General features: G+C 32.5%; 3 protein-coding genes across 4 annotated transcripts in view; 1 reads left to right on the plus strand and 2 right to left on the minus strand.

The window, feature by feature from the left end:
• The window catches only part of LOC125073898, a 108,591-nt gene extending 103,319 nt beyond the window's left edge, over positions 1-5,272 (plus strand). Inside the window, exon 11 of one of the 2 annotated variants that reach the window (XM_047684985.1) lies at positions 225-5,272. In XM_047684985.1, coding sequence (XP_047540941.1) covers positions 225-4,855 — 4,631 coding nt within the window. In that variant the 3' untranslated portion in view covers positions 4,856-5,272. The remainder of the gene's footprint in view (positions 1-224) is intronic. The other variant, XM_047684986.1, reaches the window with a different exon arrangement.
• Positions 5,273-8,638: 3,366 nt separating this feature from the next.
• On the minus strand, positions 8,639-9,229 carry LOC125073871 (proline-rich P65 protein homolog). Its single transcript, XM_047684954.1, has one exon. It carries the CDS (start codon positions 9,227-9,229, stop codon positions 8,639-8,641), a length of 591 nt encoding a protein of 196 aa, XP_047540910.1.
• Positions 9,133-18,104, minus strand: LOC125073907 (serologically defined colon cancer antigen 8 homolog). Its single transcript, XM_047685009.1, has 15 exons — positions 17,922-18,104; positions 17,118-17,313; positions 16,728-16,840; positions 16,277-16,453; positions 15,825-15,959; positions 15,647-15,741; positions 15,377-15,536; positions 14,780-14,941; positions 14,242-14,347; positions 13,896-14,029; positions 13,573-13,677; positions 13,398-13,491; positions 12,796-12,913; positions 10,683-11,007; positions 9,133-9,594 (listed from the first exon to the last, which is right to left on the minus strand). The coding sequence occupies exons 1-15, from the start codon at positions 18,063-18,065 to the stop codon at positions 9,436-9,438; spliced, it is 2,223 nt and encodes a 740-aa protein (XP_047540965.1). The 5' UTR covers positions 18,066-18,104; the 3' UTR covers positions 9,133-9,435.
• Positions 18,105-24,436: the final 6,332 nt, after the last annotated feature.

Below are 24,436 nucleotides of genomic sequence, written 5' to 3' on the forward strand. Positions count from 1 at the left end.
GAAGCATTTTCCTTAAGAAAATGTCATTTACCGTATATTTGCTCTTGCTAAAAAAAGTATATCGTATTTGACCAATATATTTAGAAACTCATAAATTACGACTTAGGGCTGGATATATGTATGTAATATATTAAATGTAACATACATATTATAATTATGTAATATAATAAAAATAAATAGTAATTGGTTCATAACTATAATGTTGTGTTTCTATTTCGTTGCAGATGATATTTTAGCAGAAAAATCACACGGTCTCATCACTCAAGCGTCGATGCGAAAACAACTATCAGCACCTGAATATCTAGAAAAACGAAAGCTAGAAAGAGAAAGAAGAAAATCATTCGAAAATGGAATAAGAGGAAGACTTAAAAAAGCTAATCGAAAGTATACCATAAACAATGCAAGAGACGAAAGCCAGGAATGCGATTGTGTTCAATACTCAGCTGAAAAGGGAACAGATTATACTTGCGATAATTGTTACATCGATCTTTGCTCGGATTGCGAAACAGAACTAGCTAAGGATAAAGTGAAAGATGATAAATGTTTATGTAAAAATGCAGCGAATGATGCAAGAGAGAAATGTGCCGAATGCGATCGAGCTCTACATTATATAGACGCCGGTAGCACAGAACAAATCGAAAGGAATAAATCCGGTTGCAAATGTTCAGACTTTAAATCATCTCAAGAGAGTTTTACAAAAGAATTTAATGGTTCTTTGAACAAAACCAGAGGCTATCATTCCTCTGACAATATTGTCAGCTACACGGAAAGTAAGAGCAAAGAAGATTTGACCGAAATCAATAATACGGCCAATGTTAAAAATATCCAGAAAACTTGCTTAAAATGCGCTAAAATTAAAGAAAATATTCCAGTGACTGACTCAATAGGAACGTTACACACTAGAAAATCAAGATGCAATGAAACTGAAAAATCCAGAACCGATACACTCAGATCAAAGTCTAAAGATGATCCGCAGAGGTCTAAATTGTCAAAAATAGGCACTTGGAGGAGAAAATCAGAACCTGGCCTGCAGAACACGGTTATAATTTCTAAGAAATCACACGAAAGTGATAGCGAAAGGGCCGATAGCAAGGGAAGTGAAAAAATAGAATTTGAGTGTCGAAATTGCGGATCAAATAAAATATCTAAGAAAATCAAAAGTAACGAAGGAGCCATCATTTCTGATACTGAATTGGACAATAGAAAGAGAGGAACGTCTGCTGTAATTAAACCGAATATCGAAATAAAAATGTACAATACTAAAAACATACCAAAGAAAATATCGAAAATTAAAAAGAATAGAGCAAAAGGATTGCGTCTCGGATCTGACACTACGACCCGGTTTTATACCGATTTTTCAACTGACGTATCTACGGAGAATATATTGCACATATCTGAATCAAATGACAGTCTCAATGTAGACAAACCAAAGATTCAACCAATATTAACTATTCCTGATAAGATTAGTAAAGATGAAGATATTGACGAAGAGACGTACAAAAAGTTGATAGAAAAAACTGATTCATTTAAAAAGAACGAATTAGAGAAGGTGAAGTACTTAAACAAACAAAAAGTTATAACAGAAGGAACAGAGGTGGAAGATAAATCTCAAGATATTTCCGAATTGCATGAAGAAGTTCAGGAGAGTTGTGAAGAAATTGAACAACCCTTAGAACAGATAATATCACAACTATTGATGCAAAACAGAGAATTCCAAAAGTTACTCAAAAAACAACAACAACGGAATACTGCTCAGAGAAGGCATCAAAGACTTTTAAAATCTCATTCGAATCCCGATCAAGTTATATTAGCCAAAAACGAGTTAACAAAGTTAAAACCAAAGTATATCCGTCAAATGTCAGAAAATATCGAATTAAATATCAACGAACAAGATGACCCAGAACCAATTGTTCAAAGTGAAGTCGAAGATGCATCTGATGAGGATCACATTTATGAAACTTTGAGAATAGAGAACAGAGTTGATAACAGCTTACACAGTTTGTGTAATAAAAGTAAATTGATACAACACAATGTACATGTATCTCGGCCTAAACGTTTATCGTCTCCACAAAACCCTTCAGAATTAGTTAAAATTCGCGGACCTGAATCAGATTACGTCTATTTATCATTCGATCAAGTTAAACGGCATGAAAATTTAGAAGATGGTATATATGATGTTCCAGTTAAATCGCCAGAAAAAGTAACAAAACCTGAGAAAATTACTAATGACTATTACGTTACAATGGAAAACCAAGGACCGGCAACGGCAACTAATGATGAAAACATTTATGATAATCTCATAGAAGTCTGTCGGCGGAATAAAGAAGTACCGAATTCACTACCAAATGACTATTTACCAATGAGCCCAGATCAGCAGAGTCCTAATACACCAGAAATATGGCTGAGTCGTCAAAAAGAACATTTTAACGTTTCTAGAGATAGAAAATCTGGTTCACTACCTAGAAGTTTTCAAGTAGTAACGAGCGGTCAAGACGATGCTAATTTGAGTACCTTTAAATGTAAACCAAACAGTAACAGCAAAACTTATCTTAATAGAGACGGTAAAGTGATGAGTGTAGATAGACCGTTTACAATCGCTTCAGATCAAAGTGAAATTAGTTACGATGACGTAGAAACGTATATGAGTGAAGGAGATATATTAAAATTTAACAAAAATTCAAAATCTAAAGAAGATGAATACACACAAAACATAAGTCAATCCACTTTAGAATTGGAAGAAGAAATCGATAGGTGTTACAAAAATAATTTCGAAAAAGTTGACTTAGATACAAATAAAAATGAAAATCCTTTGAATACGTCTCAACCTAACCTAAACGTATCTACCACGTCTTCTTGTGAAGCTTTAACAGTGGAGCAAAATTTAGAAAAGGCTAAGCTTGTAGAAGTTATACATCCAGAGCATAAAATATATAAGCCTACAAGTAATGTCTTATCATTGAAAAATGTCCTAAGTCGTTTTAAAAGTCGTACTCCACCCAAAAACAATGACGACACGGAGATAAATGCTAACGAACATACTTCAGAAAATTCTAAAAGTGATTTAAAAAGCCCTACTAGTGAAAAAAGATCAGCTCTAAACCCACGAAGTTATTCGAAAAATCTATTACAAAGATTTAGAAGCATTATCGGAGATGAACAACCAGATGATAATCAAAATAAAGCTGAAGCTACAAAAACTAAAATCGAAGATTCCCACAATATATCAAAGAATGAAATAAAAGTAATAATCACATCCACAGATAACAGTCCCACTACCTCTACTATAGTATATTCGATAAACACCGACGTTCTTAGCAGAAGTGTGTGTGATCATACAACTATGAGTGAAAGTCTAAAAGAGAAAAACAATTTAGACTTGTTGTCACAAAGTTGCGAAAATATTAACCAAAAACAAAATTTCCGTCCAAATTACGAGAAAAGTGTAAGCATGGTTACAAATGTTACGAGTTCATTGTCAAGCACACCTTCACCCTCAAAATCGAATAATAGTTCGTACCAAAGTCTGAACAAATTGCCAGTATATATGCAAGGAAGTAAGCACTTAGGCGCTAGAATAGCTCAATCAGATTATGTCGATCCAACGACTCTGATGAGCGAAAGGAATGCTCTCAAAAACGTTAATGTACTTATAAATAAAAATGCCTTACGACCAGATAGTCTTTTTTCTAATTCATCATTTGTAACTTCGTCTAGCGAAAGTACATATCAAGAAAGTCAAAACAAAGTAAGTTCTCAGCACACTTTTAATGAAAAAACATTAGCGTCTAAAGTAAATTCAGATGAGAGTTACTATGAAAAGTCATTTGAAAAAATTGAACAATTGACAGACGCGGATATGTTCAGAGATTCCGCTGTGTACTCAGATCAAGAAGATATTGATGACGGCTCAATTGAATCAAAGAATAAAGTTTTAAATAAAGCTATGACTAGAGTTGAAAGTATTAAACGTGAGTCGTCATTTAGGACGAAAAAGACTGTTATAACTACGAATAATTCAGAAAAAAAGTGCATTAAATCTATAGTTACTACAACTACGAATAAAATTAACTATTCAGAAAGTAATCAAAATACAAGTAAGGTAGATAAAGCCGAAAATGTTGATAAAAGTGTAGCGAAAGCGAAAGTAGCTCCTCCTGTACCGATTAAACCTAAAATGACCACCGTCCCAACAGTTGCAGTCGTCCCCAGTAAAACAACAATTACTAAGAATAATTTTAGTAAAGATCAATCATCATCCTCTGAGTCTGTTAATACACGAACTATTAAAAGAAATACCAATTACAAATCATCATTTGCGAGATCAGAATCTTCACCGGCTGCATCGAAAGAAAAATCAGATTTGGGCACTGAAGTGATAAAATCTGAAAATCAAACCATAGAAACAAAAGAAGTAGACGAAGACTTAAATCCGCAAGGAAACATAAAATTAAAACGCTTAAGTTTCGAGAGATCCAGCTTTGATTCAGCGACGAGAAAGACAAAAACTGTATTAGAAAACAAACGTACGTCCCTAGAACAACCATCAACATCAAAATCGGTTTTAGAAAGGCGTTTGGAGATCGAACAAATGACTAAAAGTCAAACAAACAAACCAGCACAGAGTAAAAAACCTGTACAATTACCAAAACCTAAATCGATTACGACAAAAATGGCATCATTCGAGCGGAGTGTCAGTGAAATAAGAAGCAAAGAGCGGAGTATTAACATGAATGTTGGGACTTTAAGGCCGAACGTTCCTTTAAATAAAAATAGTGTTAGTGAACAAACCCCGGATGTAATCGACAATGAATCAAAGGAGAGTTGGGTAAAACAGGTTGTCAATAAATTCCAATAAACTAATTGAGTGATACGTCTGCATTTAAAAAAATCCGTCTGATTTTTTACTCCACTTTTTGATACCCACTTTCTGTATACGTAGTATTTAAATATTGTTAATTATTATAACATTGTAAATAGTGTTTGTTTTTATCAAATCTCCACGAGCTTTGATATCTTGTGCCATAGACAAGATAAATATTTTGGCGGTATGTTATTCACTATGCACGAATGTAACGAACTCGCACAATGTACATAGAGATTTGTTAATATGTTTATTTTGCTACATATTTATCCAAAAGTGCCATCTTAAATATATAGAATAATTAGATGATCTATATGATTACAATAACAATGTTTTCTTGTGCAATCGAATATGCTAAAATTTTAAAAGTATTTATTTCTTAATATAAGTTTTTTTTTTTAAACTACTAACACCAAAAAGTAGAAATGTTATTTAGGTTACGATTTTTGCGATCTAAGATGAAATAAAAATAGCATTATTTTTACATTCCGATATTTCACAATTGTCTCTTCTGATTGATGAAATGATAAAAATTTTAATTTTTTTTTTTATGTATTGAAGATATCGGTTTTACTCTGTAACATTAATCAACGAAGCTAATTTTGAAGGCTAATATTGTGATACCTTTTCGCAAAATATCACATATAAAAATATTTTTTTAATAATAAAATGGAATTGATTCTATTTTTGAAATTTATTATAATGTCGGTAGCACTGAAAATGAACATAATATTTATGTTGGCAATACTTTTTTTTATTTTAATCGCATCTGAAGACAAGTATACTTAACTCGTTGAGACTGCTAGTTTTATAAGTATTATTTCTCATTTGATAAATAATGTTACATGAGACATTACTAACATTATTATAAAAAAATCTCGAAAACATGCGATGCGTACTCTACTTAACGTCGAATTTTTGTAAGCAATTTTAATGATAAAAACATATTATACAATCTGTATGGAAAATATAATCAATATTCTATTTTGTAATATTTTACGAAAGGTATATCGTTTTAAAAACGGGTCTCTATTTTAACATGTCCACATAACATAACAGAAAACGGCACTAACAGCTACGGATCTTAGTCAAATCATGAAAATAAAAAATATGGAGTATGAGTTAAAAATGTTGCCACATTATCAAAATAGTAATAAATGCTATTATTATTGTTATTACTATTGTGAATGAAGAACTATTTTACTGAAAGAATTGAAATATTTATTACTGAAACAAAAGACTTTATTACATTTTTGAAAGCATTACTTTGCCTTATAGGTTATTTTAAATAAAAAAAAAACCGTTTCTCAGTAATATTATGTGGATATGTAAACACACCTTATAAAATTATATGAATATTCTCTATAATGTAACCATGCCTTTAGTTCAAAATTAACGTGTTTTTGCGAATGTAAAAATATACTTTATATATGATAATTTGACTTAATCTGACATTACCATTTGGATATATATCCAGTGGATTCGATACAATTACTATTTTTTTATTTGTTGAATTATTTATAATTCATGTAAGTTTTTCCATGGGAAAACTTATTAATGTCAACATATATATATTTTTAATGCAGTAATGATCTAACGCCTAGTTCGTTGTTTTATTAAATGTAATCAATATCAATAATAAAGTATATTCTCCTTTCGCAAAGACAAACGAATATCGTACAATTGAAGTTGTAAACGAAAATAACGCATAACGTAAAGTAACTTAGTATTGTTTATTATTAAGTATTATTAACGCATATTGCCCATATCGAAGTAGACTTTGATGATAATAAAGTGATTTTCATAAAATTAACCTAGTTTTATTTGACGTCTACGGTTTTTTCATCTTTTACAACAAATTTCATTGTTATTCTCCGACAATTGTAACGTAAAAAACGTTTTTAATTATTAAGTAGTCTACACACCTTACCGAGCCCGATGCAAGTCGACAACTGTGTTGTCGGCGGCTTTATTTTAAAGGAATCATGAAGACATTGCGACTATGAGACCGTACTACGAAGACATCTCGGAGGTATTTACGCGTTATGCGAACTCGTTGAATTTCCAGGCGACACTCGATATTTAAAAATAATAATTACTCAATTCATTTCAAGCTTAGCTGTAATCCTTAGAAACTTTGTTAGTAATTTATACATTTTAGATATTTAACTTAAAAAAAAATCCTTAAGGCACTAGAGCCCACGGCACGCAGACATGTGTGCCTCAATATAGGGCAGTCCAATTTTTTAATTTAACATTACATTCGGAGCGCATTGTAAGGCTCCTGCGTGTAATTGACCCTCGGGCTGTATGTCTGTGATGTCTGTCAAAACGAAAGTCTGCGAGCCAACATTACATCCGACCGTAATTAAAGCTCCTCTCTAACTTTGCATTTCTAGGTTATCCTTCAAATACTCATTCGCAATGTGACCAAGGCATTTGAATTACGATACTCATTGAAGGTCGACACCCGCTGATATTACTGTCCGAACATGATCTGATTTTTGTGTCCCATCCAGAAGTTTACTCTCCTTAACATTATATAAAAGGCCGTACCTCTGAGCATAGCCCACACAAATATTAGCCTTCGGAGTGCGCTGACTGGCGGGGTCAAAAGAATCATGTTGTCTGCATAATTGATACCATACATTGTTCACCAATCAATCCCACATTGCTGAGCTCTACTATAATCTGGTTTATATAAAAATTAAAGAGCACAGCCGCAGGATATTTAATACCTCCTTTTACATATATACATACAAATATTACATTAGCAGCCTCCAAATTTCCCACTGCAAGGCTAAACCTCATCTCCCTTGAGGAGAAGGCTTGGAGCATATTCCACCACACTGCTCCAATGCGAGTTGGTGGAATACGCATGTGGCAGAATTTCATTGAAATAAGACACATGCAGGTTTCCTCACGATGTTTTCCTTCACCGCCGAGCAAGAGATGAATTATAAACACAAATTAAGCACATGAAAATTCAGTGGTGCCTGCCTGGGCTTGAACCTGAAATCATCGGTAAAGATGCACGCGTTCTAACCACTTGACCATATCGGCTCACCGCACTTCAATCCATATCCATCTCTCCCGTCAAGTGGAAAGATCAGTTTTATGTATGGTCAGTTTGATATTCGTAGCAATATTAAACTAATTATGGCATTAATTTACTGCCAAAAGAAGTTACATACTTCGTGCTACCGACAGGATAAATTTTTAATTAGTAAAGAAAGGTAAACCACCGATTTAACATATATACATCAAGAGAAATTTTCAATCTTCAATTTAGGTAGACTTGCCTGAATATTTGAATGATCTTTGAAAGCGTTTCAGCTTTTCTGTTTATTCAACGAGAAATTATTGTTAGGGCTTAATGACTTCACGAACGATTAATTTATGCTTATCAGAGGATTAAAAGGGACTGAGAAGATAAATAAACAAGCACTTATCGACTATAAACTTTATTGTACTTAGCAAAAACATTTGCTCCATACAAATATATCAACTACAAACAATTGAACGGATATATTTTAGGAATTGTTTATTTCGAAAATGGAATATTTTACTAGAAATTCTATTGTAATTTAAAATAAAACTGTGTTAGAATTTAATTTAAGTAAAGATTGGCTAAAAAATTGCACTATCTAAAAAACATCTATTCAATTTTTGCAGTCCTAACACCAAAAGCTTTGATAAACGATTTGCATTAAACCACAACTGAACAAAAGCTAAAATAACATATATTGCACGTAAAACAACTTAGTATAATTAATGCTAACTTTGGCTAGCTACTTTATCGTTAGGCGACATGTTATCATTCGTATCAGCGGCTTGTTCTGGAACTGGTTCAGGATATTCTTGGTTATATTGTGTGTCGTCATATGTCTGTTCAACATAATTTTCATCCGTTGCGTAATTTTCATATTGGCCTTCATATTGAGCGTTTGGATCAACAAATGGTTGAGCATTTGGATCGGTATATTGCTGAGCGTTCGGATCGTATTGTTGAGCGTTCGGATCAGCGTATTGTTGATTATTGGGATCAACAAATTGCTGAGTGTTTGGGTCAGCGTATTGTTCGGGATATTGTTCGTAATTTTCAAATTGCTCTGTATATTGTGGTTGGTCGTAATTTTGTTCGTAATTTGGATAATTTTCTTCATTATAATTTTGTGTTTCAAATTGTTCTGTTTCTTCTAACGGTTTATCGTTTTCATTTGGATACTCAACTGGTTCTGTGTAATCTTGTTCCTTATAGTTGTCTGTTGTTTCAGCGACTTTTTGATCTTCATCAAATTCTTCATTGCTTTCAAGTTTCGAAATATCCTTTTCTATTTCATGTTTCACATGTTTTTCGGGTGTCATTTCTCTTGATGATTTTTTCTTTATGGATTTCTCATCTCTATCGTTTGAATCGTGTGAATTTTGTTTTGTTATCTTTTTTTCTACTACATTCAAATCTTCATTATTATCTTGTATGTTGCTTACTACATCTTGTGATATTTCTGTGCTGTAATTTTGTGCGTCTTGTGATATATTCTTATCATTAGTTTGATCTCGTATGGGTTGATCTATATTTCTTGATTTTTCGTGGTTTCCAGCGACGTCTCCGATATCGTTGTTTTCTCTGAATGTGGAGTCTCCGGCGGACTCATTTCTGGAATCGTCTGATCCGGCGCCGGTCGGGGAATTTGATATTCTGTTGGTATTGGTTGTGTGCGAGGAAGGTGCTGAAAAATATTGATTTCTCTTTTATATCATAAAAACATTTATTTGTTCGTTACCCTAAAAAGTCGAAAAGTTTTTATTTCAATATACTGTACAATAATGGAGCTTATTTTAATTAAGTTATATTATGGCATCGGTGGGCTGACGGGCAAAAGGACCACCTTATGATAAGTGTTCTCAACTGCCCACAGACAGCCTTATGAATTTTCAATCATTTCTTATATAACAAATGCGCCACCAACTTTGGGAACTGATATATTACGTCATTTGTGCCTGTAGTTACACCGGTTCACTCACCCTTTAACGGAACACTTTTGTTCTGGTTTGAAGGGTGCAAGCAATACTAAGTCTTTCTGATTAGTGGTAGAATAACTGAAGAGTGGGTAGTACTTACCACCAAATCAATATATCAGGTATACAATTCCTTTCGATTAAGTATTATTTAGTTTAATTAGTATTGAATTTAAGAATTATATATTTATTACAGATTCGAGTTATAATATCCAGGATATAACTGTCTGTATCAAGTTTAGTTTTCTTCTTCTTAAAATTAAATCTAATTTTAGTATTTAAAAATTAAGATTTTCAACTAAATAACTAACTAAACAGTTTAATTACAATATATGCAATATGCCACTTTATATATATAGCTATGCATCCATGTAAACTCTTCTATATATCGTGTTTGTAACTCTTTCTGTGATGTTTACTTCCAACACTCCAAATTCATACCTTGATTATTAGGTGGGTGCGAGTATGCAGACTGCAGGGATTGCCCCAGATGCTCTACTTGACGCTGCAGAGTTGCCAGTTCTTTCCTGAACACACACACACAAACGTGACAACACACACACGCTCACGTGCAACAAATACATGCATATAGTAGGATACAGTCTGGGTAACGATTTGTTTCTTCGTTTGAAATATTTAAATAATCCTAAGATTGGACCTTTTAAAAAAATTTTATTATAAATGAATAATTTGAAATCAAATATCGTGGTTTGTAATATAAAGCTTGTGCATAATATTACAGTGATCTAAATCATGCAACAGATGCATTTATTGTCTTCTTATTTGAACATTTCCTTACCTTTATCGGATCATCATCAGAATCACCAATTTTATCTATTGAAAGATCACTTAAATTTCTGCTCAGATTACCGATTTCGTCATTCGCATTACCAATGTAACTAGATCCATCGGTTCTTCTAAACCTATTTCTATATGTATAAGGCGTTGAGGTCAAATAAGTGCGGTCTAAGTCACATGATGAGCTACTTGGATATCCACTTAATGGAGTGTAACTTCGATACGGTGCTATAGTGGTCGTGCAGTATTTCTTATGAGAAGACCACAGATTTCTAAGTTTTCTCATAAGTTCAGAGTTTCTGCAAAGCAACTGTGTTTTTTCCATTCTGAAATAGAGTGATATGTGTGAACGGGTGTTGAGAGTGTTGTTTCATGAAATCAAAAAAGGCCTAAGTATCATTGTATTCTTTATCTTCTACAATAACAATGACGAAATCCCAAGGCATTAAAAAAATCTGTTAGATTCTGTTTTCGTTGTTTATTTGATAGTTAATGACGTCATTTATTATGTTCTTAGTGACAGTTGTCTAATCTACTTATTCTACTCTATAATAAAATGTTTGTCTAGAACATTAATTAGAAACTGTTATTAATATGCTATCATTACCCATTTTTTTAACATTATATTGCACTTAATACAAAAAAAATACGACAAATGCTTATAAAATAAAATAATTTAAACAATACAATGTTAATAACAATAATAAAAATGCCTTACAATAAAAGTATATGATGTGTAATATCTGACACCTCACTTCGGTAATAACCAATTATATCGTCTTGGAAAATGATTGGTACTTCTAACGTTCAAGTCTAGCAACGCGCGCTCATTGGTCAAATCAAATGATTACACATATCCGTCGCTTTTCACGAAATCACGTCCACAGATTGCACTAATGCGAGAAGAAATATATCACACATCAAAAACAAAACAATTAACAAGTTAACATACTACGAAGTGCTTATTTATAGACGTATTGCACAAATACAAGGCTTATGTTAAGGCAGAAGGATTTATTTATCTTAAAAAGCTATGTGATATATTAAGCACACCTACCTATAAAATTTGAATGTTAAAAAGTCACAACTACTGATAATTATAAAGTTACAATATTAGAAATGTTCGTTAGCAAGTGCTAACGAACATTCAGGTTCATCGTTAATGGGATGCGAGTTATTTTCTTCGGTTTCCTTTGTTAGATTAACAGCTTTTGAATCGCCCGTTTGTTCTTGTGAATTATCATCTTCTAATGGAATACTTTCATTTTTCACCTCTTCATCTATTTCAGCGTTTTCTTCGTCTTGTAAAACAATGGTGTCTAATTCTAAAGGTTCGACATCGTCTCCATCTTTTTCGATTTTATTTATTTTTTCTGCATTGATTTCCATTTCTTTTTCTTCAGGTTTTGTTTCATTCATGTTATCATCAACAACTTCTGAAGATTCGCTTAAAACGTTAATATTATTATCAGTAACTTCCATGCTTATAATATTTTTAACACCTTTATTCCTATCTGTAGAAACTAACTCTTCAACGTGCGCTTCCCGTCTCTTTCTATCTTTTTTCCTTGACTTCGGTATTAGCTTAACACTGATGTCAACTTTGATCGGCTCCTTTTTCTCTCGTAAAAAGGGCTGTTGAATCATCAGAGGCAAATTGTATATCTTTTCACCACGAGCATTTGTGAGATCCTGATTTGTCGTTAATGGGCCAACACTTATTGGATAGTTATTCGACGAATCGGACTCTTTTACGCGGTGTCGAGTTCGATGGCTCGCTATTGGCGAATCTCGAGATCTTGAACGGTCGCGCTGTGTTCTGATTGGTTCGTCTGCACGGCTGCGACTCTGCGCTCTGCCTGCCACCAATAAAAACACAGCACGACGTTAGGAAATTCTTGAAATTGGAAGCGTTTTGTAATTAAAACCTACTATAAATCAACAAAAACTTAGACTTTTACATTTTCATTTAATATCACGTAGGTCACAATTTTTTATTTAATTTAATGGGTAATGATGACAATTTTTTTAATATTCAATATTATGAAAAGCATTTAAATATTAAGAAAATTTAAATTTAATTGCATGCAATTAGATTTGAAAACAGATCGTACTTGTGCCTACGATTTGTGTCGTCGAGCTTGTCGGTAAGCAAACGACATTCGCTGGTGAGTTTCTCCATCAGACTGTTTTGTGAATGAATCATGGACTCCAACTCAGCCACGGTCTTAGCTGCGGAACCAAATTTATTCACTAAACCCTTTATGAATTACAATTAGAAATAAAATTTAAGTAACGGCGTGTATATTGTTTGTAGAATTCGAAATGTTTTCCTGAATATATTGAGATATATTATACAAATCTTGATTTTATAAACAATCTGATGAATAAACTATTGAAGTTAAGACAGAAGCCCTTTCACAACTATATGATTCATGCAAGCGCAATACTGAAAGGGGTAAAATATAAATGTTTTGAAGTGTTGAATTTAAATCCAATGAAGATGATAAAATAGTGTCTTTCAAAACATCAATAGTTTACCCATAAAATGAAGAAGTTGATATAATTTGAGCAAATAACGTTTCTGTTCAAAATGTTGATTGTAACAGGAGAATAAAAGTTATTATCAAAAATTAATAATCGAATAGCATTAGGCGAATCACAGGCATAATAGAATCTAAACATAAACCGTACACGTAAGCAGTTCGTGACTTACCATGCTTATTCTCCATCGATTCTAGCATCGTTGACAATTCTTTCTCCTTCCTGTTCTTCTCTGGTGATATCGGTGTCAAGTTTTTCAAATTAAGCTGCAATGCAAAAATAATATATAATATTTTTACAGGAAATCAATCTTACATCATTTTAAACATACTAAAACGTAGATGTACCTCTTTTTCTAGATTGGAGATCTGTTCCGAAAGACGCAGGTTTTCGCGACGTGAATGAACCAAATCTGCATCAGCTCTGTCTAAGCGTTGTCGAAGTGACTGAATCTTTAAAATGGAAGAACATTTTAATACATTCCTTATTATTTAATAAGACATAATTATTAATTAATTATGATTTTAAAGGCTTTGTAATGCAGTTCGGTTTCTATTAATCTCATTGTATAACATTTTCTGATGAATCGTCTGATACCTTTTTTGGAATTTTCTAGTTAAATTTTAATCAATAAGTTCAATTTTGGTTAGTTAAATATTTCTAGACCTACTTCAGAATTAAGTCGGTTAACTTCATGCTTGGATTGTCGTTGATGTCTTTCGATAGCAAGTCTAGCGCTCGCTAGCTCTTCCTCGAGGGATGCTTTTTCTGCGTGGGCTTGAGCCAGATCTGCTTGAAGGGACGCTGAAATGTATGACATACAGTTGTGAACTTCATTATTTAAATAAGTATATCACGTAAGTGCGTATACTTTACTGATTACCCGCAATACTTAAATTTAAATTTATTAACGAAATTTATTACAAATATTTTAATTTGTGTAAAATCAAACATATTCTTAATCATTATGTTAAAACGTGTTCTTTTATAATTTGAGCATAGAAATAAATTTATACCGCTTTTGTTCTTAAGTTCCATTTTCAATTCTTCAATTGCGGCATTCTTCATCGATAGCTCCCTTTTTAAATCGTTTTCATCACGACGTTGTCGTTCCAAGTCCAACTATTCAAAATAATTAATATATTTATTTATTCTATGGAACAGAAAATAATCCCGTAACTGTTATTGTTTTGAATTTGAGAAGTATAATGAGTCGAAAATTGGTCCCTGGGGAACTCCAAATTAAAATGAGACAATCGATGTAATTGCTGGACCAATTAAATAGATGTCACTAACAACAAATCGAATGTTTCGAATTGAATCTTTTTGAACTAAATGGATTTACTTCTTTGCATTTACTTTTCTAATAGATTATTTTAAATTGAATCTTCATATCAAGTGCAGCACTAGCTCCTCCTAAAAAAATCGCGTCAATTAGGCATAATGAAAATCAAAAAGGCTAGTCTGAATAGATCGAAGCGATGAACGGTCGGTCGCATCCCGGAGGCCGAGACTTCCTTGGCAGTCGATGTAGTCGTGCGTGCGACGACGCACCTGCAGCTTGGCGACGTTGTCGAACTGCGCGGCGAGGTCGTGCTGCAGCTCGTCGCAGTGCGCGAGGTAGCGCTGCTCGGCCGCGCTGCGCTCGCGCTGCGCGCGCCGCGCGCCCTCGCCCGACGCCGAGCGCGCGCGCCCGCGCTCCGCCGCCAGCTCCGCCTGCGCCCGACACAAAACCTTATTCACTAAACATTGGCTCATTCGCTATTTAGTTCTGTTTGTTTTGACATTTTTCGTTACTCATAATAACGTATTCATATGTACCTACTTAAGTATTGTGTATCATTATATTCCTGGAACTGGTACCCTGCAAACGAGTCCTGTCAATAATCAAATAAGAAACAGACTTAGTATGAAAAACGATTAATGAACCCTGCGGCGATGACGAGAATCGGCGTTTGGCGAGACTCCGAAGGTGAAGGGTGACCGATAGTTTTTCTTACCTGTCTATGCGCGCATCACGAAACGTTGGTAAGATTAATCTTATTAAAACTCCACATTTTGATAGTGACATCTTAGGAGATACATCTGAGATAATTATTAAAAATAATGTATCTATACAATAGATGATTTAATTCCTAACGATGACTTTACCTTGAGTCTGCTTATTTCCATTTCTAAATTATTTCTCTCCTCTCTGAGTTGTTGTTCAACAGCATCCGAACCTCTTTTGTAGCGCGTGTCCAGATCGCCTTCCTTCTGCTCTAGATTCAGTTTCAGCTTAGATATCTGAGACTCCAAAGTAGATTTATCTCTAAAAATATTTTGCAATTTATTTCCAAATCTGTATAACATATCCATAATTTTAAAACTAAAATTCGAAATTTAAAAATTTAAGATTCATATTCAAGTTGTACTTTTTACCTTTGTAAATTATCGATTTGCCTTTTAAAACCGTCCAGACAAGTCGAGTCCACGAGACCATTGGCAAGCTTACGTTTATTTTCGTTGTTTTCATCCTGAATTGAAAATAAATTTAGATTTAACTTCGAATACTGCGGCAATAAACTAAATATACCAAATCAATCAAAAATCGACTCACCTGGACCTTCTTAAGATCTATTTTAGCCTGTGTCAGCTGAGCCTCTAGTTCAGCGATGCGTGATTCGAAGACGATGTTTGGTCCTTCGAGTTTTACAGATCGAGATTTAGGTCTGCGAGTTTTTGAAGGAGATACCTATCAAAATGTTAATTTGGACTAGAATTAATTCCAAAAAGACTTGAAACGTTATCACATTACAAAATCACATACAAAAATACTTATTAATTCATATATAATCAGCAAACAGTTTACAATAAGACAAATGCCCTTAAAAATTGGTAAAATATGTTAAATCTTCTAAAAACATCAAAAGAAAAGTCTGGGTAAGTTTTCCAACATATATTTTAATGGATATAATTATTAACTTTTGCTTAAGCAATTGAAGTACTATGTCAAATGAAATAAATAATAAGATTCTTCTTACTAAGGAAATATCCAAAGTGACTAAGTACCTTATTATCGCTGTCCAGTCCAGTGCTGTCACCGACATCATCTAGATCGTCAGTCTCAGAGCCAGCATTATAAGTGTGGAACATTCGAGAAATGAGCTTATTCTTTTGAGCCTCGTGCAAGTGTTCATTTTCTGATATAACCTCTTTAACTTTACCGAGAAGATTGTTCAATTCGTCCTAAAATATATATATTGGTAGGTTTTAGTATCATCTGAATATGAGGATACATGCAGTCACTCACAATCAGTCTAGTCACAATCAACTAAATTAATTTTACATTTGGTAGTTTTAACTTGTCACAATTTCCTAAATATTGTCTCGACGATCTAACTTAGAGGGTCGCAGAGCTGAAGCTTTGGGGAATCGGGTTGGTCCAGTAAAATTGTGTGTGTATTCACACAAACCACGCTATCAGATGTATCGTACCCTTCCTTTCTTTGAAGTTACTTACCCTGCAATATTGACTTTCCCGTTCGAGTTGCTCAATGTACTCTTCCTGTTTCTGTATAAAGTTGACCACATCAGGATTGGTTCCGCCACTCAAGTCAGCGGATGCTGGTGGTGCTGAGAGAAAATAATATAAAAGTTAGATTTAAAAACATGGCATTGTTAATTGTAGTCAGAACTTATATTAAAAAAATAAAATAATTTATTCAGTAAAACTTACACTAACGTATAATTTTAAAACTCACGCGAAATTAAGTTTTTATTTCGTCATTGGACATAATTATTTCGCAAAATTAAACTTCAATCAGTTTATCTATTTTTAACGCATTTTTGACGAAGAACTCATGAACGTTAAGGCAAAAGTAACTTAAAAATAATACATTTCTTGTCTCACCAATATTAGTAACATTTGGCTGAGGCGGCATGTAGTTGTTCAGGCTGTCTGCGTACAATGTAGCATATTTGGCCGTCAGCCGCGGTCGTGGCTTGTATTCAGACAAGGTATTGAACGATGACGAATATTTCTTATCGAGATCACCATCAGATTCATCGAGGTTTTTAATTGAAGCTGAACCTCCGTAGCTACGGACCTAGGTATATAGATAACTTTATTGCACTCACAAAATGCTTTAAAATATATACTAAATGTATCTAACGACCAAATCAGACCTAGGTATGAATTCAAAAATAGAACATTATATATTTTTTATCATATAACAATCGATGATATTTTTTCAATAATTAAAATTTAAATTATTAGTGTACTTATACGTACATATAATTTAGACTTAGAACGCTTTATTTAACTTTTGTTATAAATGAAAAAAAAATGTGTAACAAAAAAAAAACACCCAATATTACCCGTCAACGAACGGGCAATAATGGAAAATGATAGTTGTATATAGGCTGAATGTACGGTTTTACCCGCGCGGAATTTATAAAATTTTACCTATAGCAAACAAATCAGCACTCCCCATTTTTTCCTTTCAAGAGGTGAATTAAAAAAAAATAGCCTATGTCTTTGGCCGGGACTCAAACTATATCTATACAAAGTTTCATCTAAATCGATTCAAGTGTGAAGAGGTAACAGAGTTACTTTTATTGTATTAGTATATTTTAAATAAAAATCTTATTATTTGCAATAAAAAAAATTTAACACTGTCATTTATTATATAAAACTATGGTAAAAAATACTTACGCTCGGTGCATTATTTCCCGATAAGAAATACTTTAATTTAGACACCGCTTCTTTGTACGCCAATTCTGTATAATCCGGTATCCTCTTCATTCCATACTCATTCATCTTCACCGGGCGCCTACACGAATAGTACGGGTTAAACATAACTAAAACCTACTTTGTCACATTTTGAATGGAAATAAAAAAAAAGAAAAATGACAAATTTAAAATTTAGTGTGTTTCCAATGACGCATTGCGTTCGAGTGGCTCTATTACTACGAGTTGTATTGATTAAACGGTTGCCATGGTAACGGTTGTTTTAATAAACAATTCAAGTGTGAACGCAGAAGATAATTTTATATTGGCTGTTGCGATAAACTATAATTATCATTTTAATTCTAATTAATTTATAAAAAGTAACCGTTAATGTCTTAAGATGCTCGCTTTCAAACCTCTGGGCCATCTCAGCTCTTCATAATAATAATTTATTTAAATACTAAATATAGGATATATTATTGCTTTTTTTTTAAAGCATTTATTACTTAAAGGAATTATTTACACATACTTACATGAATTAAATCTAAAACAAAATATTCTTAAGTCATGTTATCGAATTAAATTGAATGTAAAGGTACCACTGGATTGGAAAGTATAATCTACCGAGAAAAACCGGCAAGAAACTCAGTAGTTACTCTTTTCTACAAATTGATATATATATAGGTACGTTAAATCCATACAATAAATTTATTATTATATTATTTATACTTTAAAATGGCAAAATATTAATAAAATAACAGTTAAGGTTAAGCGAGAAAATATGATGTTTGTTTTAATAAAAAAAAATAACATCTGTTCAAGGGCTCGAAGTACTCGACCTGTCTGGTTCAAGCGGGATAAATTTTCAGATGTCTCATTTTAACAGAAAATGGTCGCCCCTTTTTTTAAATACATTATTTTATTTCAATGATATTTTTAATGTTCACGTGAATCTTCTTTGTCCCTTGAATAGTTTATATAAATCATAATAAATTGGTTATGTATTTAATTAAAAAACATATTGGAAAAAATAGAGTGTTTTGAATAACGAAACAAAACGTAAAGATAACGATAGTATCCTCCCAAAAATGAAAAAATTGATAAAATATTATTTCTTATCTGTTATATATCTTATAGATGTATAATTATTAATTTTATAGTAAAATTAAAATCAAACCTAACGTTATCGGTAATCGCCTTAAGCTTTGCGTAAAATTAATTATGACGTTGATGTTAAGTACCTACACATTAATTAAAAATAATGTCACAAATAATGAACCATAAACATTTTTCTAAAGTCGTAAGTTTTTTTTAAAAAAAATCGCTTAAATCATGTTATGTTTTTTATAAAAGTAAATTTAAAAAATGAATTAAAAACTGACCGTATTTTTGATCTCTTTAATTTTCCGTTCATTTCCTTGTCGGAGCCGCCACTGGACCCGCTCTTCGCTCTGAAACCAGACTTCGACTTGTTTAAGAAACTAGTCGAGCCCATACCTTGCACTTATATAATAATAATTCAGACCACCGCCCAGAGAGCTTTTCTAATAAATACTTCTTTATCTTTGGAAATACGAACATGAAAAATGTTAACAAGAAAAAGTCTCAAATCGTATATTAAAACCTCTTTGTGTATAAAATCTTCATAGAGATTTATAATCTATTCGATTATTACTATGATTCAATACAAAATCTTTTTCTTTTTTTATAATATGTCACGCGTCCACGGATTCGAATTTCAAATAAATTTGTGTCGTCAACGCGGCCACAACGGTTGCATGGAAAGGAAATTTTTGAAATAAGAACAGTAGAGACTTCCTGTGTTTTGTCTCCTTTTCGCTTGGCGGGAAAATGTATTGGTTTTACTTCGCAGTTAGTTTCTTCGGGAATAAGTAGTCTAAGAGCGTCTTCGTTTTAATTAACATTTTTAATACACATCATCAGTACCTAAACGTATACATTTTCATTCGCATGATTTTAATTTGCATTTTGATAGAAAATGTCTAATAGAGTTGTCTTGACTTCTCTCACCTCTTGATATTATCTGTTTGCCTCTCTTTCTGAACACTGAAATAATAATTAATAACTTTCATTTAACTTGGGACCTTGATCCTACTTTTTTTCTATTTATAAAAATTTGAGAGATGGAACAGTTACACCAGAAATTAAAATAAACGAGAGGTGTGGGTGGATACTAGGTTGGAACGAGGTTGCTTTTAACTATATAATGATTAAATAACAGACACAATAAAATAAATCAACAACGTCTGAGAATATAGAGGAAAAGAGAAAAAGGTCGCTTGGGAGCAAAAGGCGGCATATTGCTTATTCCTTACGTGACGATTTCTGCCAGCTCACTATTTTGTAAGCCGCGTAAATGAACTTCGTTCGTTCCGAAAAAAGGATTAAAGAAAAGATAGCTTATTCCACCGAGCTGCTCTAATGCGGATTGTTGGATTTGTATGTAGAAGATTTCAATCTGATAAATGCCGAATTCCAATATTTAATCATTCCTTACATCGCCGATGGACCACCAAACTTGGGACCGTAAAGTTGGACAACGTGAAATGTTATATCCTTTGTGCCTTAGTTACACTGGCTCACTCACCCTTCAATTTGGCCAGAACCAATCCACCAAGTCCACTCCGTGAATAAAAGGCTAATAAGTGCAAATAAAAGGCTTTTATCAATCATAATATTGACGGCTGTAAGCTCCTACACTACGTGACAGGCAGTGTCTAGCGTGCTGAAGATCGGCCATTACAGGTTTTGGAGGGAAAATACGTTCGCCATCACGCGATGACGTCTTTTACAAGTCACGGTAGGTACACGTTAAGATATTATGATGTTTAGTTATTAGAGATTTTTACTCAAATAGTGAAACCATAAAAGTGTTTTTTGTTGTCTATTGTATATTTATAAAGTAAGACTGACACGGATTGCTCAGTAGATGTTTTTCTTCGAAATGGAGGTTGTCAAAATGTATTATAATAAAAAAAAAACAAATCGCATAATATATTAAAATAATTTCTTCTAATATTTGTAACTACATTTTAATAAATACATGTATTTACCATTTTTTCTATTTAATATTTTACAATTTTTCTTATTATTATAATAGAGAGGGGTATGACGGCGTAAGGAAGCATAATGCCATTTATAAGTTCCTATATAATAATGCATCCTCAGATTAAATCATATTATTAAACCAATACTTAAAACCTTCTTTTAACTTACCTCAAACAGTTTATACCATAGACAAAAACTAAAATACCTAATAAAAAAAGTATACATCAACAACCGAACATCAAGGTACCACAGTCACGCGAGATCTGTGCTAGGCGCTGTATTGTACCAAGTAATGAAATGTCAGAATTGAAATATGAGCTTCACTGAGCATTTTGCATAAATCCATTGCAAAATTTTCTATATAGATGAAACTGCCTATAGCCTTTTCCAATCAAAGAAGAAAAGTAGACATAAAAAAAAAACAATTAAAGAGCATTTAACAATATATTTATTTTTATATTGTGAAATTTGTACATCAATAGCGTCACTAGGTTATTTCCTCTGCCATAAGATACTCTGGATGAGATAGCTCTTTAGAAATAAGCTCTCTTTTTGTAACAACGTATTATATTTAATTTGCAAACTGAATTAGTTCCTTCTTGGTGTGCAATAAAGTGTATTATTATTATTACTTTAATCTTATTTAAAAAAATAATATGATTAAAAATCAGTCTAAGAACCCATTTAAGTATTTCAATTTTGTAATATGGCAACCCTCATAACATTTTAATCTAATTCGTTTAACGATATTTTGAAACCGAATTTAAATCCCATTTCTGAAATAATGTTAAGCATTAAGAAATAACAAGCGAGATGTTAAATATTGATTAGGTACTTTGTTAGAAATTAATTATTAACACTTTGTCGAATTAACTGAGCATCGAGATTAAACTTAAAGTTGACGTTTATATTTCATTTATGAAGAAAACGTAACGCAGAATGTTTTTTTTAATATTATTTTTGTTCGCGTTTAATTTTCATACTTCGACAAGAGCAGCGGTAAGTTTTAACGAAGATATATTATCTATATGCTATAATATTATACTAATATTCGTTTTTACCTAATTATTTTACATACAACTTTTACCAGAAGTTGTGCGTTTCGTAAAAGGTTTTAATAAGATCTCTACATCCGCCATCTGTACGCTTAGATCTTTTTTATTAATTCTTATTGTTATGTTATTGTTCTACAATTTAAAATTTTTATATATATCCTTATTGTACTCGTGTGCAGCCAGTACGGGTAGCGCTTATTTTATAAGTAGATGCGCTTCACAGTTTCACGCAATTATATTTATTTAGTCTATTGACGTGAAAAACGTTATTGAAAATTAAATCAATGTTCTTGTACAATAATAAACAATAAGATTTGCTTAAATACAGGTTAATTCAAAGTATTATATTGTATATCTTGCAGTTATTTGAATTACAGTTCACGGACTAAAGTAAGACGTATTCAGCCTATTTTATTGAACGTATTTAAAAAATTCTGATAAATATATGTACTCAATTAACCTGAAACATATTAAGTGTGTTTCTGAAAGTTACGTAAACTTTCTAATATGTATTACAGACCCGATTTATTGTGTCCAAAGTAATTAAGCTAGCCAGTATTAATAGTAATATTACTATTATTTTGATGTAGAGGTTCTTACATAATTGGTAGGGATATATCTATACCCTATTCCAACCGTAACGGGAAAAAGGCAAAATAAACACCGCTTGACAATAAATTGACGCGATATTGGTCGATAGCTTGATTAGGTTAATCTATGATATTCACTATGGATTAGCGAAAAAAATGGCGTTTTGAACGTCGAAGAAACTTATCGGAATTCCAAAAGTAAAATTAAAGTGGAAATAAGTAGTCAAGTGTAATAATGTTGTATTATAAATAAAGATATATTAATCTTAAATTCTTAGAACAGCAAATCGCATGAAATACGTAAATCTAAGGTTTATTTATCTTTTTTCCTACTTCCATTGGGATAGGCTATACGGTGTGGAATTACCTTTACCACCAGGGCGCTTATTCTACTAACAAATTGTCATGTTCATCTGATTTCCTAATACACAAAACAACAATCAAGTTGCGATTCGAGGTTGGAATGTAATCGGGGACGTTTCATGACCTTTAAGTCATAAGTTACTAGAATTTCCCTCTGTAAAGGTGCTTCTCCACCTAGTCTTTTATCGTAATAATTTATTATCTGTAATTATTTTAGGAAACCACGAAATATGACAGCATGGTGGTAAGTGCCTTACATAAAACTGCGTAAATATATTGAAATATACAACATTATAATATTTACTAATATTATAAATGCGGCACAGACAGCTAGTTTTGAAAATAATATTAATACTTAATGCTGTCATGACCTCTTCTTAATTGTGGGAAGAGGCTAGGATAGAACCTGCGACCTTTCGAGCTTTTGAATTGTAGAGAATTTGATTGCTACATTATACATAAAAATTTGGTAAATAAGATAAATAAGTTTTGATAAAGGTTGTCCAAAATAATTACAGGTACAGCCTTTGGCATCAACGACTACGAGTGTAAGTGTAATAAGTATACCAAAATTAAAGTAAAATTTTACTTAGTGGTAACCTTGTAAGCCTTTGTAAAAGCCTTACAAGATAAGACAAATCTACGATTTTAGGTATACACTCTTGGTAACGCTTTAGTTTACATCTATGGAATAAAAAAAAATTGAATCAGTTCTGAGTTCATGTTCAGCAAAATTACCAGGAACAGACACAAAACCCAAATTATATAGCTGCAATATAATTTGAATTAATAATTGCTAAATTTATGACTATCTTTTTAAAGGCAAATTTTAATATTTAATATCAAAAAACGCCTATTTTTAAATTGACGTTTCACCGTCATAAAAGTAATAAGTTTTTCTCTAAAAATTTATGCCAAAAAACCAGTTTCTGAATCACGCTTACGTTTGGTGCACTGCGATATATACAGGGTCTAGACTATATAAATACAATGTTGGCGTTATGGAACGTCGTGTTCTATTGCAATCAACACGTCCACGTCACGTGTAAACCAGAACTACGGAATTGATTTTTCGGATTGTGAGTGTATATCCCTCTCTACACGATGACACGTACTGTCTAGTGACCAACATTTGTTCTTATATTGTTATACACAATAGTTTATGATATATTTAATGTACTCGTGTAAAACCGACAATATTGCTATCACAAGCCATTGTTGATGCCATGCAATCACGCATCGTGTAGAGTCGCCATAACATAAATTAGTGGCCTGAACTGTCCTATGTGAAACTAATTTTAATATATAAGTAATATAATTTTATTACAGAATTTAATAACCGTAATAAAGTAACCATTAATTTTATCCAAACAGATTTCAACAGCCAAGAATGACGTAACGACTTTAAAATCAACGACTCTTG

Source organism: Vanessa atalanta, chromosome 26, assembly GCF_905147765.1.
Source record: "Vanessa atalanta chromosome 26, ilVanAtal1.2, whole genome shotgun sequence".
Lineage (NCBI taxonomy): Eukaryota > Metazoa > Arthropoda > Insecta > Lepidoptera > Nymphalidae > Vanessa > Vanessa atalanta.